Source organism: Nymphalis io, chromosome 14 (genome assembly GCF_905147045.1).
Source record: "Nymphalis io chromosome 14, ilAglIoxx1.1, whole genome shotgun sequence".
In the NCBI taxonomy this organism is placed as follows: Eukaryota; Metazoa; Arthropoda; class Insecta; order Lepidoptera; family Nymphalidae; genus Nymphalis; species Nymphalis io.
Genome location: NC_065901.1, coordinates 2,257,966 through 2,274,777, shown reverse-complemented (window position 1 = coordinate 2,274,777; position 16,812 = coordinate 2,257,966). Strand labels below are relative to the sequence as shown.

Below are 16,812 nucleotides of genomic sequence, written 5' to 3'. Positions count from 1 at the left end.
CACCTGCATGGTATGGACACATGCAGGTTTACTCGCGATGTTTTCCTTCACCGTCAAGCACGAGATGAATTATAAGCACAAACTAAGCACATGAATATTCAGTGGTACTTGCCCGGGTTTGAACCTACGATCATCGATTAAGATTCACGCGGTCTAACCACTAAGCCATCTCAGCTTAAAGACGTATTGGTTACTCATTTCTAAGGATAATCATTTATAAGAAATTATCCGATGTAGTCCGATATTATTATAGGTATACTGGAGTCTCGACCTATAACTTAGTCAACATAGGTCATCATTAAAATTCCCCTTTTTTAATATCAGAAAGAAATATTTGGGAGGCGATAAATTCATGCCCAAGTATACATAGTACACCTTCGTCTTGCAAATAAACGATCCTTTTTTCATATGTCATCAGCAGCCCTTTGGAGATTTTGTGTAAAAACCGTATACATACCCCATAAAAAAGTTACTAATTCTATGCACTCGAGTAACAGGAATAATAAATTGGTATTGTTTCTTGTATTATTATCATGTTATAAGTATCACATACGGCCTTACTTATAAGAGTTGTTTAGCTATTTATTAAGTAAGCAGTGCTGCATTCCCTTCATTCGAATGTCAAATTAATAATGACAGAAAGAGAGAAATTAGTGTTACTGTCTATTAGTAAGGTCAATAATGTTTGCTATCTCATTATTTAAAAAAAATGTTACGAGTTGGTCCTCTAAATTTTCTTTAATAACATTGTTGTAAAATATTACGTAAGATATATAGGGTTCAACAAACGTACAAGGAAGGGACTGGTAATCGAACTCATGGAGTTCCTGGTACCTAGGAAGAATAACCAATGTCAATCTTATTATGTCACTGCTACACGTCGCTGTCATTTTATTCTCTCATAGAATGGTTAAGTGATAAATGTTGACAGCGCGTATTGTGTGTCGAGCAAAGTTGAAAATTGATCGTAATTAAATAATTTATTGATGAAATATACACATATTTCATTAATTTATTTTTATACGAAATAGATTATATATTCAGCATGGTTACAAAATAAGCAGTAATTAGCATAATAACATTAGGCTAGCGCAATTTGGAAAAACTATTACCGGCATTTAAAACACTTTTTTTGCTCCACATTATTAAAAAAAAAAACAAGAATAACTCCTCACCGAGGGGACTGTCCTGAGGTGCAATGTAAACAAAATTACATGAAAAACAATACGTCAAAATACATTTGAAATTTTGATTCTTTTTAATTTTAATATCACTAATAGATTAAAAGGAATGAATGTTAAAAACCTTTAAGGCGATAGTAGATTTTTATTACTCAATGAGTGCTTAATATCTTCAGAAAGAAAATAAGATTAGAGAAGAACCAGTGCAATCATACTTTAGGGACTTGTTATTTATTCGAATAACAACAGAAAATTATCATCATATTATAGTATATCCTGACAATAGATCCCCACCAATAAATCAGTAATGTCGTCATAAATACGGATACTATATCAAATGTCGTTCAGCACAGGACTTCCTGGTGGGTACGTGTAGGTGTGAAACTACCATTTTTCACTTAAGAGCCAGTGTAAAGACGATACGTCATAGATTTATGTACAGGTATAATCGAATGATTGTTTTCCATAGGGTCCTCAAGTAACACCGTTTGATACAATGTATGTTAATTTTATTCTAGATCTATATCGTTTCATACGTGTATCGCTTTAAAATGCCTGTTTAAAAATATGTTTTATTTACGATAACTGACATCTTCAACTCTCTTAAATTATTTCTACCATTGCTCCAAAATTTTGCCATCAAACTGTATATTCGTCTTTCTTCTTAATTTAGCGTTTCGAATTAATAAATTTTAATCTCATCTTAAAAAAAAAATCTTTAAACAATAAGTCGACAGCTTAGTTGTATCTTTAATTTTTTATTACTATTATAAATATATGACTCTTGCAAAACATATTTTTATCGATAATTCTACTAATTAAATAATTTTGTTTTATTGATCATATTACGCGTTTGTCTAATATAGATCAATTACACAACTGTACTGATTTTATTTATCTACGGGGATATTATTTTAATCAGCTTAAAAGAGTTTTTACTGTAATATATTTTTTTTTCTATTTTTATATTGTATTTACTAGTGAGACTTAGATTACGCGTATTTAATGCAAAATCCTTAATCCCTTGATTAAATACATAAAAGCCTCCATTGAAAGAGGGGCGAGATAAGGCCCCTAGACAAGTTACGAGGTATCTCAAAGTAGGTAATATTTAATACTAACACATAATATTAAATTATCTCCACTTATTATATAAAGGCATATCTTTCGTATTCCACCAACCCGTATATCTGACTGTATATCTTTATAAAAATAAAAAAACGAAACTAAACAGCTATTCATACTTTAAGCATAACAAACATGTGTACTGTGTTGTTTAATTAATACAAATAAACTATAGCCGTTAAAAAAACTTTAATTCCCACGAAACCAACCAAATGTTCGAACGCTCACCACTCGCCACACTGACATACTGTGATATAATCACATACCATCGTCACTGTGAGGAAGTGTTTACAATTTATCACTTGTAAGCGTTGGACACAAGACGAGGAATCCGACCTATTACACTAACCTGCTTATTATATTTATAACTATTTATGTACGTATCTGTATATAAATAGATATAAATAAAAATAAATAAAAAAGTCATCTTGGAGATGTTTTGCGTTTGTAGTTGTGTAACACACGAGGCCTTAAATAAAATAGCGGAAATTATCATTAAGACACATAATTTATAGAGTTGAAGAAATTCTAAATTAAAATAAAAATATAAATTATTTGTTTATTTATTTTTCTGTTGACGGTGCACTACTACAAACGCAAAAGCTTCTTCGAACTGTCACTGTACCCGTATAGAATCGAGAGGGCATAGCAGTTAGAACGGTTGGTTATTTGCGTTTATTCAATACGTGCTCGATGGCGTAAATTGCTATTTGTGTACCCACGAATCTGCATTGGAACAGCATGGTGGAATAAGCTATTATGATATTTTACTTTATGTTACCAGTATAAATTAGCTATGCCTACGGTTATTATCCTTTACAGACATATTTGTAATTCGTATAGGTCGTCAAATTGTTTTGGCGTTTATATTAATCCGCTTCTTATGTTTGTAGTGTTAAGTTATTATATTGCCTATAAGGCTATAATAACCTTCTTCAAATCGTTCGATAGTCCTAAAGATTAGTAATTTAAATATACAAAATTTTTAATATGAATATAGGGAAGAAGACAATATAGGGATATTAATATTGAACACAGGCGGGATTGGCGGAATAACTGCCACTGGTTTTGCCATTGGCTTGGCTTGGCTTTTCTTAACATGTGGCGTGGCGTACCAAGTGTTGCTTTCTTTAAAAGTGTCGGCACTGTTTTGTTTCGTTCACAAGCAAGGACATGGCATTTTTTTTACTTGTGTCCTTTTGTTTTTATGGGTACATAATTTGATATAGATTATAATGTTCTTTAATTGTAACTTCAATTCTTGTAAAATTGTTAAGTGAAATAAATTTATTTATTATTATTATTATCTAAACAGGTAAAAACAAGAACTTAAATTTACAAATCAAAATTACATTTGTATACGTCGTAATAAGCGTGTTGTAATCCAATTTGTTACAAATGAATGTTCACTGACCTATGATCGAGTGCTCTTGGGGCCGGTCAAGTCGCACACTCGAAGTTTACTGCCATAATATGGAAGTTAGTATAGTCAGACAACCGTTCAAATCGAAATTTAAGATTGCTATATTTTTATACAACATTGTTTGATACAAAAACTTTATGGATAACCCGTTTGCTGAGAAAAGTCCATAGCAGTAACCATATAAGTTCGTGGCTAATATTTTTATATAGCTGCGGCACCGACATTAGTCTAAATACCAAGGTTTTAATACTTAAAACAAATGGTTTTTTTTTCTACGTCCATTCGTCTGTTGCTTTATTATGACCAGATACACGCTCCCCTTCACCGCCGTAGGATTTTTTTTAACTTTACAATAAGTTAATTCGGTGCAGCAAAACAAGTCCCTAGTTTGAAGAACAATACAATAACATAATCCTTGAACAAATGTAACTTCCATCCTCTTTTAACAAGTGGGCAGAAATGAGACAAAGAGGTCACTTAGAATATAAAATCTTATTAATAAAGTGAGTAAAAAGTAACAAGGTAAGTCAAGGCGCGAACAATTTACCGAAGCAGGGGGATAAATTCTACTAAAAAATTGTTGATTTATCGCAATCGAATCGAAGCGTAGTCGTTGCCATTAATGCGTTTTTCTATTATTTTTATTTAATTATCGACTATTGGCATAAAAGGTATCGTTTAAGTTCAGTTTTGACATAACGGTATACGTTAACATCATATCGCTTCAGTTCCGATCCGAATAAATATAGAATATTTAAAGTTGATTTGGAATTGAATCGGGAACCTATTGCAATCATTATAGATAAGTAGAATTGGCTCCCTGATATTATAATAACGCGAGTAGTATGAACCGTAGTGCTGTTCCGTACACTTCATTACTCACTCGTGAAATATTGACAACCGACTTATGGTGATATACTATTTCGATGCGTGTATTCTTGAAATGTTATAATTGTTATGGTCAATGTCGCTTATCACCTTCTGACATTTCACGACCATTTGCGATGGGTTTCGAGTTTGTTCTAACAGAATAGCCCTACTGTCTGCTATATAGTTTCATCAAGCTTTATTACGTTAAGTGACATTAATAACTCCCTTTTTATTTTTGTATTCCAAAAACATCGACATCGCCAGTTCTAATCTGAATTCGTATCTCACTCGTAAAATATATAAAAACCTACTCACGCGGATACACTTTTATCGTAGGTGTAGGTACCAGTTTTTAAATGTCAATATCGAATTTCTGACATTTGACGATCGTATTTACCGGCAAGCACTTATATGGTTTATTTTTACAGATTAGCGGTACGCTTAACCTGACATAATTATAACTATAAACTATAAAGTTTCTTTTAGAAATTCGCAGTAAAAGCTCATAGTTACGATAATGTCAAAACAATACTCCCGTGCCTCAATAAACCGTGGGTAGATCTCTCGTCAGTCCTATGAGATTATGGAAGCTAGTGATTGCGCATTTATACACAATAATTTCTTATTCTTTTTTATTTTTATGAATATGACTGCGAAAAACTGTTTTTTTAACTATACTCTTTAAATAACACACATGGCTTGATATAGTTGGCCGATCAAAAATCGGATATTAAAAAGTATATTTACATATATAGTTAATTAAATCCACGATGATCCACTATCACAGGGTTGGAAAAAAGAGTGGGACACGTCATCTTGGATTAAACTAATTGTAGGACTATGTAAGTTGACTTTACAATATTGCTTTTAATAGTCTACTACAGTTTTTTTAAATAATAATAATCGTCCTCCAGACCGATTTCGGTCACTGCGGCTACTTTCAAGAGATTGGTCAACAGCGCAGGACATATTATAGCGCACAAGTGTGTGTATTTAGCAATAAATATTGCTAGAAAATAACCATTGTAATGTAACCATATTTTCAAGTTTATAAGTTACCATTTCCAATCGATACATTCATAATTATGCGTTGTCATAATTTTATTAATTTACTGTTTATTTATTCATTATTTGAATAATTAATTCATTATTATCTGTAGAAATTGATTAATTTCTACAAGATTTTGTATATAAGTTATTTACAGGACGTGTATTTTAAAATTGTAATTGTTTACGTAAAATTAAATATACGTTTATAATTATTTCGATTCAAGACAGTTATTGATAGTACGTCTTTCATAAATCTTTGATCAAATACTTACGATATTTATTTTTGTGTTTTCTTCAAATAAATTCGTCTATCGTTTTGTCGTGGCCAGAATACACCGATCCCTTAACCATCGTTTATATCGTCATAAGTATGGTACACAGAGCGAAACTAATTGCATTTTGTAAACAACTAAAGTATAACAGCAGTTTGGTTGGCACCACAATATGGTTGTTTTTATCAACAGATAAAGTCTAGCAGAATTACGTGATATTTATAACTGTTAGTTAGTTACGGTAACATATCTAACTTAACATGGACCTTGAAACATGGACCATGGAGCAATACTCATTTATTACCCACTTGCTACTTAGCTCGAAGTTGCGTTACAAACTTTTATACGTCGAAAAAAATTTACACCGCGCTGTCATAGGTAATTTCGTTGAAGTATGCTTAAAATAGGGTGGGAGTGTGTCAGTCAGAGCGGGGATGTGGGTCATCTCCATCAAAGATGCCGCGCCCCGTTACACTTTTGGTGTCAATGGTCTATATACGTAATGCGGAGGGACTTGAACCAGTTCTGTGCACCTACGTAACTCTTAAAGTAGTTTTAAAAATGTATATTAAAAATGTAGTTTTAAAAATGTATTTATAAATGTATCTATAAGTAGTACTATTATTTAAATTTTAAATTTCGAAATAAGAACATTCGAATCTTTTTTCTATTTTATTTTACAGTTTGAGCTTTAAATATTATAGTGTTATTCTTAAACTTTTTATTTATTCATCGCTTTTTCATGTGTGCCAGCTGTGCCATATTAAACAAAATAAAATAACTCCGTCCCTTATATTTTATGTACGCTTCGAATTATTTTAAAATATTAAACGTCTTTAAATTGAAAAACAATACACATATTATTCTATGTTGTTTTAATAAGGAAACAATAATGGAAGGTATAATTAAAATAAAAGCTATAATAGTGCTTTGTAACATTTTATCTTAAAGCATTTTTACTTTTTTATAATTTCAGTTATTACCCACTATGAAAGAAAATAAATACTTTTTATAATATCTGGTCACATAAAGATTTTGCATCGTATTGTCTATTATCGTTTATTTATTTTTTGAATAAATAAGTAATACTAAGTTAGCAAATTTATTTGGGAAGTAACTTAGAATTGTAAACTCAAAATGTTTTTCTGTCACTTGTGTACCTATACTTAATTTAAACTTTAAACTTTTAAATGTGCATACAAATAATAATTTCTTTGTTAATATACGAATTTCATAAAATACAATTAGTTTAATAATTATAATAAAGTTTACAAATAAATCATTCTAATTTGAAATAAATCATTATAAATTAAACTATTTTCACATTAAATTAATTATTCAAAAACTAATTTCAAAACCTGGCAATAAAAATGTTCTTGTGATATTACAACTAGAAACATTTAAAGGCTTAAATATTTATTATTTAAAATAAAAATATAATTAAGAATTTATTTGGTTCTTTATATTATAATAATACCTTTATTGTCTGATCTCCTCGGTGGCGCAGGGATTGCAACAATGTTTGCAAAGAGCGCGCACGCGCAGATCAGGACAGTGGCGCGCGCGTGCGACATACGTGCGACGGTGATGACGATTCGTACAATACTACTCAATTACTTAGTACTCTGAGATAAACTAGTAAATGGCTTAGTGCAAATTTTCCTGCATCAAATTACTTGAATAAAATAAATTTTAAGCTATCCATTTATTGCCACCTTGGGGCTACAGTTTGAAACAGATGTATTGTGTTTCTGTGGTGGGTCAACAGAAAATCTAGTACGCATTTATCACCCAAAATTATAAGTGATATACTGAGAAATATGTAATTATACATAAATATCCGCTTTTAATTTTAGTTTATACCACCATTTATCAAATATTGGTATATTTAGCCCTAAGTTATTAAAGTGTTACCGATTATAAATATTATTTATTTAAAACTATTTTAGCCGAGATGGAGAGAGATAACCGCTAGGGTTAGAACGCGTGAATCTTAACCGATGATCGTGAGTTCAAACCTGGGCAAGCATCGCTGAATGTTCTACCGTTTACTGGTGGTAGAGCTTTGTGCAAGCTCCTCTAGGTAGGTACCACCCACTCATCAGATATTCTACCGCAAAACAGCAGTACTTAATATTGTTGTGTTCCGGTTTGAAGGGTGAGTGAGCCAGTGTAATTACAGGCACAAGGGACATAAAATCTTAGTTCCCAAGGTTGGTGGCGCAATGGATATGTAAGCGATGGTTGATATTTCTTACAATGCCAATGTCTAAGAGCGTTGGTGACCACTTACCATCAGGTGGCCCATATGCTCGTCCACCTTCCTATTCTATAAAAAAAAATGTGCCTAATTTGTGTTTAGAATTCATCTCATGCTTAACGGTGAAGGAAAACATCGTAAGGAAACCTGCTTGTGTCTAATTTCATTGAAATTGTGCCACATGTGTATTCTACCAACCAGCGTCTTGAAAACGTCTTCCAACGCGTTGGTAAACAGTTTCGGGGATATTACATCCCCCTGTCTCACCCCTCTGCGCAGTTAGATCGCCTTCGTCTTACAGTCCTGGATGTGGGCAGTCATTGTAGCGGCGTTGTACAGACATCTCAGTACCTCGATATATCTCCAATCGATATGACATCTCTGCAATGAGTCGAGCACTGCCCAGGTTTCGATGGAGTCGAAGGCTTTCTCGTAGTCCACAAATGCCATACACAGCGGCTGATTGTACTCTTCGGTCTTCTGCACAATCTGCGGAACATTATGGATGTGGTCCACGGTGCTGTAGCCTGATCGAAAGCCGGCTTGCTCTGGGGGCTGGAACTCGTCAAGTCGTTTGGCGAGACGGTTCGTGACGACTCTTGAGAACAGCTTATACACGTGACTCAGGAGGGAGATTGGTCTGTAGTTTTTCAAGAGGGTTTTATCACCTTTCCTGAAAAAACAGTACCACCTCACTCCCGCTCTACGTTTCCGGGGTCTTGCCATGTTGGATGACGGAATTAAAGAGGCTTGCTAGCTCTTTCAGGACCGGAGTCCCGCCTGCCTTAAGCAACTCTGTTGTGATTCCGTCATCTCCCGGAGCTTTGTTGTGTTTAAGCTATTCTAGAGCCGCCCTAATCTCGCCTTGGTCAACGACCGAGAGCTCCTCGGAGTAATGGCGTGTAAGAGGGGCGCGCTGGTCATCAATACTAATTCCCACGGATTTATCCGATCTTGAAGAGAACAACTGCCCATAAAACCTCTCTACTTCTTCGACAATCTCAGGCCTAGAGGTAACGACCCCACCATTTTCAGTTTTAAGTTTTGTCAGACGCGGCCTCCCAAACTTGCGATCGAACACTTTCGATCCCCGATTTTGCTCAATCGCAGCCTTGATGGCACGGGTATTGGAGCGTCGGAGATCGCGTCGCGTCAGCGTTTTTATTGTTCGATTTAAGGCCTTATCTGATAAAAACGATGGTAGTTCTCGTCGTTTTCTCATGAGCTCGAGTGTCTCAGCAGAGAGTTTTGGTGCGTTGTCTCTTCTCTGTGGCGGAAAACACTTGCGGGATGTGTTTTGCAGTATTTTGACCAGCGTGTCGGTTTTCTCATCAATGCTGCTTACGGTTTCCAACGCGGTGAATTGATTTTGAAGTTCCATTTGGAACTTTTCGGAGCCTTGAGCAGCTTGGATCATGGTAGGTCGGAGAGTAGACCTCATCATTCTAGATCTTTCGGCTTTTAAGTCGATATTTAGAGTGCCTCGAACCAAGCGGTGATCACTTCTATCATCTAGAGTGGTCATCTAGAGTGGAGACCGCGAATCGGCAAGCGCATAGGGCGCCCTCCAGCCAGGTGGACCGACGACCTTAAGAAGGTGGCGGGCACCAACTGGATGCGGAAGGCGGAGGACAGGGAGCTTTGGCGCACCTTGGGAGAGGCCTATGTTCAGCAGTGGACAACGATTGGCTGTTGAGTGATTGATTGATTGAAAGGGAAAAGAGGCCTTAGTCCAGCAGTGGGACATTAACAGGCTCTTACTGTACTGTTTACTGTTAAAACTATTTTCCTTTATTTTTTGTCTGCGTTTGCTCAAACAAGAAAAGATTTCTCCATTTTATTTTTTCTTTCTCCTATGCAACTGATCTACATAATATTAATAATAATATATTTTTATTTACACCCAAAATACAGCTTTACAATAATAAAGTTCCAGATTATGAAGCTAGATAAATTTCTGCGACACTTAGCTGTTGTTATTTCGTGATACTTAATATAATTATGTTTACCTAACCTTGTTTTTATTCCATATTCTTCACAGATTATTAATTCCTTTTTTCTTATATTAAATAGTCAAGTGCCAATAATTGGGTGAATGAAAACAACTGGGTTGGTTCCATTATATATATAAATTTATATTCATAAAATATTTTTATACCAATATGATAACATTCCAAACCAACTATTTTTTTCTTTCCCTTTTCTGGCTACGCTATTCGAGCGCAAAATGTAACCAACTATTTTATGACATAAGGTTGTATTTACGTAAATGTAAAAAAATAAAAGTGTCAAATCTTTTTCTGACTAGATTTAGGTGAATTCAAAATTATTCATTTCGGCACTTCAAAAATTGACTAGAAAATTATGAAACGACAAACATTAAGGACTAATACAATATCTAGCCTCAATTTCGAAACCAATTTGAAGGTGATTTTAAAAGAAAACCAGAGTCTTCAAAAGGTGCTGCTAGACGCTACGACCAAACAACATCAGGAAATGTCAAGGGCTATTGAATTAAAAGAAAAGAATATAAAATTAGAAAAACTAATTCACGAAGCCAAATTGAAAGCTTGTTCCATTAAGGACTATAACAGAAAACTTTAAAATTTAAACATAAGAATTGTAAAACGTATAAGTAAAATGTATTGTTTAAACGAAAAAACGAAAGTCATCATGACAGAAAATGAAATACTTCGTTATCAAATAACTTTGTCCAAAAGAAAACGAAAAGAAGCAAGTTTAAACGCTGAAAGGGTAGCAGAATCTAACTATTATCTAGAAAAAGCCTTGAAAGAAATTCGTAAAGAACTCTATGCGTTGAAACATTAAGATTTAGTTTTCTGTCTAGATGCACTTGCTTACAAAACAAATTGCAAAAATTATTATTTCAATTTAAAAAAATAAAATGTAATTATGTTTTTGGGCATTGTTGTTGCTGTACAAGAGGTACCTATTTTGAATTTGTAAATTATAAAATGCTCATCTCGATGGTATAACCATGATAATAACAGCCTAAAATTATTAAAAAAAATGTATTTATCATTAATAATAAAATTACAATAATTTTCTTTGATTTTTATACAAATGTCGGCGGTAGTATGTGGGCGGGGTATGCGCTTGGTTTGATTGGATGGTAAGTGACAAATGGTAAATGACCAGCGACATTGACATTGGTGCTGTAAAAAATATTAACAATTTCTTACGTAGCTGTAGTATACCTGCTATCTGAATGCATTTCGTCTATTATACTTTAATACATTTGAATAAATTATCCCAATATTATAATCAACATTTATTTAACAGGGCCCACCTCTCAGTTCTCCATTATTTTTTCAGCATATCGACAAATATCACCGAAATTCCCGTGATCCAGTATAGTATTATTTCATTTTTCAAAAATCTTTTCCTAACAGAGAATCGAACCCATTGATTTTGAAAATACACGTCTGTTTTGTTACATTATGTAATATTGGATGAATATTTGCGCATAAAAAACGCGCACGCTTTTTGCAAATGGTGTCTGGGAATCCATGGTAGTCCTCACATGATGTGAATAGTAATAACCGTCAAATACATCCTCGTATCCGCCAAGTCCACCACTACAATGTCAGAAATTTCCCAAACGTTTTTCATCAACGCTGAGTTGTTATTTTTTTATTTACTTACGTTTTTACCGTACCAAAAGAATTTATTATATAATATGTCTACTGAAGAGATCCTTGAATTAAGAAAATAAAAAACTATTAAAAAAAAAAGGGACTATGTGACCAATTAAAAGAGAACATTGTAGTATAAGTCATTTATTAACCCTTAAATGTCTATTCCCTCATCATCTTCTCCTTCTGGCGCGCGAGCTTCTTTTTGGAAAGTTTCTTCTTAGCTGGTGCATCATCAGCTGGTGCCGCTCGTGCTACAGTGTCTTCCCTTTCACTGAGACAGACCTCGATGTGGCAGGGAGATGACATGTAAGGGTTGATACGACCGTGGGCACGGTATGTACGTCTGCGGAGGCAGGGGGCGCGGTTCACCTAGAAAACAAATACTTATTTAGACAATAATTCAATTACAAATATTTTTAACCTAGCGTCATAGAAGTACATCTATTTTTATTTTAAAGTTGGAATTTGGTAGCTAGCAACACTCAAATGTACCCATTGTTGGTCCGAATAGTACAATATATTATAAGTTAACTCTAAGCAGTGTCAAAGCCATTTGGTGAATTCCCCTATTGGTAGAATTTCATCCGAAATATGCAGTTGTTCTCACTATGTTTTCATACCTCACACCGATAAGCATGAGATGAATTATAAATACAAATTAAACAAATCAATATTCAGTGGTACTAGTCTAGGTTAAAACCGTTAGATTAACATTCTAATAGGGTTCAATACACATTTACATAGGGTTTAGTCACACTTCTGGCCACCTAATATACTTTCATATATCCTAATATACATTATTTTGTAACCATCCTTATATAAAAAAGATTTTTGTTCTAATTATTTCACTTCTAAGTACATAAATGCCCTAAATTGCTATATATATTACTTTAAGATTTATCCTCCGTGTTAATACAAAGTCAAACAGATATAGTAACATACATTTAATATGTATGTTAATATATATTGAATATGTCTCGTAAAGCCAGTGCAATCGCTGAAGCTGCTCAAATACTCAAGCGTCGCAAATATTCACTTTTATCTAACGGATATGAATTTGTGGGACTGGGTTTTAGAAACATTAGGTCATGGTTGTCTGATACAAAAAAAAAGCAAAAGATCTTTCTAAAAAGCTGGCACGTATTTAGCCCAAAGGCTGAGTCTAGCGATGCAGAGGCAATAGTGCCAGCTTGGGTACAATGCCACAGTACAATCTTTAAGACGGCGTGTTTTTGGTATAAATTTGTAATGTGTTTTTTTATATTATTTTTATGTTATAAAAATAACTAAACATAGTTTCCTTAATAAATAAACATTTTCTTTTGCATACATTTTATGTATGAGATAATAATACTTCAAGATAATATTTTTAATTTATACATAATCTTGTGTAAGTAACAAAAAGCTAGAAATAACTTGATCTCAAGTTATGCATTGTAAAATTTGTTACTGTTACTATTTGCCTTTAGAAAACAGTTTGTATAATCAATATATACTCTGTCAAGCAAAAAAGGCACAACCAATTATTATTTTGTTTCATTATTAAGAACCATTGTATTTAATATTGTTTGTTTAATCATTAAGCAATTTAGATACATTACTCCTTATATATTAAACATAATAAAGCATTAAATTTATGATATTAAATAGATTTATATGACAATATATAACAAAAATCTTGTATACGTAGTTATATAGTAATAATCAAAACATTTAACCTCAAAAAATATTAAAGTACATCAATCTAAACAACATTATAATATAACGGTAAAAATTAAAGTAAGCTACATTGCGTCTAATTATTTGTGGTTATGGATTTGCATAAATAGAAAATGCAAGAATTAAAATAATTATGTTTGTAATACACATATACACCAAAACACCTCCTGTAATGCTAGCCAGACTCCATTCAGAATGACATTCTAGCCCAAATTAGTTGATAATTCATGATCAACTATATAGACAAATAAATATCTTTAAAATCTTAAGATTCACTTTCTTTATAATAATAATATCCTGGGACATTATTCACACACGGCCATCTGATACCAGACTAAGCAGAGCTTGTACTATGGAAATCAGACAACAGATATAATACTTATGCTACTTTTCTTTTGTAAATACATACTTATATAGATAATTACACCCAGACTCAGGACAAACAGACATGTTCATGCCCACAAATATTTGCCCTGAGTGGGAATCAAACCCACAACCAATCTACCAACCACTCCAACCGGCCCATCAACTTTAACAGCATAATATATTTGTCACATCGAACTAATAAAAGATGATGATCATTGACAACTGCACAAATTTAGATTAAACATACATAGCTAGAAATTGTTATAATAAATAAATCAGAAAATTAGTCATATTTAGAAGCTGTCTCAGCAGACATAAATCCGTATATATGCAGTCTCAAGGGTTTCTCTTTTAATATGGGATTTTGCAATGTCTTTATTGTAGCATTCAATGGTTAAAAAAAACTCTTCTTATTGAACATTAAAATAGTTGGCTGTCCAGCAAAATTTTAATCTTAATAAACTATTTAAACCTTCATTTTTTAATTATTGATGAATAAAGAACGATCTTGCTAATTGGTATATTTTTGGTAATGTCATCTGCATATTGATCTAATTATTAGATAAAAAAAAAAACCTTCATTTCATAACTAAACCTCATCTTATTTCGCAAATGTTGTAATTCCACATGAGGTACAACAACAAACAATGTAGGAAGTATTAATGAAATTTATTCTCTTAGTAGTCCCATATTGAAATCAGATATTCATAATATTGAACAGATAGAAGTAAAATTTAAAAAAACATAAAATAATTAATTGGCAAGATGATCCAGGTAAGGATTATGTTTGAAGAAGAATTAATTATTTGATAATCACATTCTGTATTAAAACTTAACATCTAGAATATAATTGACTCGCGAAACTCACATAAAATGATAGTAAATGTTCATATAAATTACTAACCTGAATATGGTCAATAACGAGCCTGTCAACATCTAAGCCTTTGTAATCGGCGTTAGATTCAGCATTCCTCAAGAGTTGAAGCAGGAATTCGGCGGACTTTTTGGGCCAACGACCTTGTGTGGTGCCGAATTGCTTGGCCTGTGCACATCTGCCAACACCACCGTTGAAACGACGGAATGGTATGCATTCTTTCTTGTCAACTACATTTTTAAGGTAGCGTACGGCACGGCGCAGAGTCAATTTCTTTATCGCCATAGCAGTCTCGTATGTGTTCTGAAATTTGAAATAGCTTATGTTGATATTTTGTAACGCGTAAACACTCCATGTGGATTTTAATGCAAGTAATTTAAATGAATATATACCTTGAAGTGAACACGTAGGTTTGAGCCACGAGCCTTGCATGACTTGGCTGGATTATCAGGCTCTCGAGAATAACGACCCATTTTGTTACTGAAACACAGAGCGGCTTTATGTCACTATCACACAATTTAGGTTATTATATATAGTATACAAGATTTTCACAAAAACGCTAAAATAAACTCGGCAATATTTAGAGCGCACAAATTAATTGCAATTCACAAACATTTTTTAGTTAATTCGTAATATTTATTAAGATGAAAATAGATTCCATACATCGGAAACCAACCTCTCAAGAGAATTTTTAACAGGAAAAGGAACAGACAACTAAAACTGACGTTTAATGAACTTTGACAGTTGACAGGTTACCAATGTTGCATGTTTAAAAATATATTATTTACACTTCAAAACGTAAGTCGGCGGCGTAGTAGTGCTCTTTTATTAATACAAAATAAAAGTTTACATTTCAATCAACTTAAGTTAAAAAAATATCTTGGCTTGTTTTGTTATTCCTTTTTTTCAGTTAAATAAATAAATAGTTATACTCATATCCATCTTGCTGTTCATTGAGTTGGTTTAATATTTAAAGACCTTAATGTTATTGTATATTCCGCTAATGCTGCAATGCTCAGCCGGATATTCATCGCTTCGTGTCACTTGTAATTTTATGAATTAAAAAAGCGGATTTTTGGGTGCCACAGAAATGCTATAAATTTTAGTAAAACATTCATACGCTAAAATGGAAAAGTATTTCATATTGTTTCAGTGTTAAGAAATTAATGGAGAAAAAAAATAGAATACATTTTGGAAACAATATAGGTATCAAAATCGTGAGGAGTATAAAGAAATTTATAACATATTGACAATATTTCAAAGTTAGTGACTTCACCCTTGTCACTAAGTATTTTTCAGACTTCAGTGTGCCTAGAGCGAGTTAGTAACGCTATCGAATAAGTAAAATCATCACAAAATAGTAAACAGTTGACAGACACTATCGTCCATGTACTAAGATACGACAAAAAATATTACCTTCAAATTAATTATTGATTAAAAGTACCATAATGTATTAAGAAGTCGCAGATGCTTTTTTACTCACATTTCATAAGCAACTTGAGTAATATAAGAATTATAGACATAGGTATAATGTTAGTAATGTTACTATTTTATTTAATGGAGTAATTTAATACGTTCCAAAAGCTTACTTGTACGATTTATATGTGATGTGAATCCTATTTCCTAGTATATACACAATAATAAAACGTTTCATGGCCTGTTTGTGACCATTATTTAGACACAAGCTCTTTATATACACGTGCATGTTCGGAGTGTTCACTTTTGTGAGCACTCCGAACATGCACGTTTTCCGAAGCAAAGTAAAACGCTGCACCTGAAGTATGGTGGAAGAGCTTTGCTGGATGAGAAATAGGTCTAGACTCTAGCAGGCTGGACCATTAAGCAGTTAAAAATATTTATCGTTGAGCCTTTTTTATTTATACATTATTCAATGTGGATCATTCGTAAACGTCTGTTGTACAGTAAGATGGAAGTGGAACGTAAATAACCCAGTTGTATTGACACAAATAAAAAATAATCTCTTATATAGTTTTATTTATTGTGTAATAAATG

General features: G+C 32.9%; 2 protein-coding genes across 2 annotated transcripts in view; both read right to left on the bottom strand.

Moving 5' to 3' along the window:
• LOC126773354 (acetylcholine receptor subunit beta-like 2) overlaps positions 1-7,513 on the bottom strand; it is a 49,828-nt gene extending 42,315 nt beyond the window's left edge. The window contains exon 1 of the mRNA XM_050494251.1: positions 7,399-7,513. Coding sequence (XP_050350208.1) covers positions 7,399-7,495 — 97 coding nt within the window. The 5' untranslated portion in view covers positions 7,496-7,513. The remainder of the gene's footprint in view (positions 1-7,398) is intronic.
• A 4,452-nt stretch (positions 7,514-11,965) lies between these two features.
• Positions 11,966-15,555, bottom strand: LOC126773439 (60S ribosomal protein L17). The gene is made up of 4 exons (XM_050494395.1): positions 15,476-15,555; positions 15,192-15,279; positions 14,830-15,102; positions 11,966-12,209 (listed from the first exon to the last, which is right to left on the bottom strand). Exons 2-4 carry the CDS (start codon positions 15,270-15,272, stop codon positions 12,000-12,002), a joined length of 564 nt encoding a protein of 187 aa, XP_050350352.1. The 5' UTR covers positions 15,273-15,279; positions 15,476-15,555; the 3' UTR covers positions 11,966-11,999.
• Positions 15,556-16,812: the final 1,257 nt, after the last annotated feature.

Coding starts and splice junctions, on each gene's coding strand:
- LOC126773439 (XM_050494395.1), bottom strand. CDS start 15,272: ATGGGTCGTTATTCTCGAGAGCCTGATAATCCAGCCAAGTCATGCAAG. Junction 15,103..15,191: donor ACCTACGTGTTCACTTCAAG/GTATATATTCAT, acceptor TTCAAATTTCAG/AACACATACGAGACTGCTAT. Junction 12,210..14,829: donor TCGTTATTGACCATATTCAG/GTTAGTAATTTA, acceptor TTTGTTTTCTAG/GTGAACCGCGCCCCCTGCCT.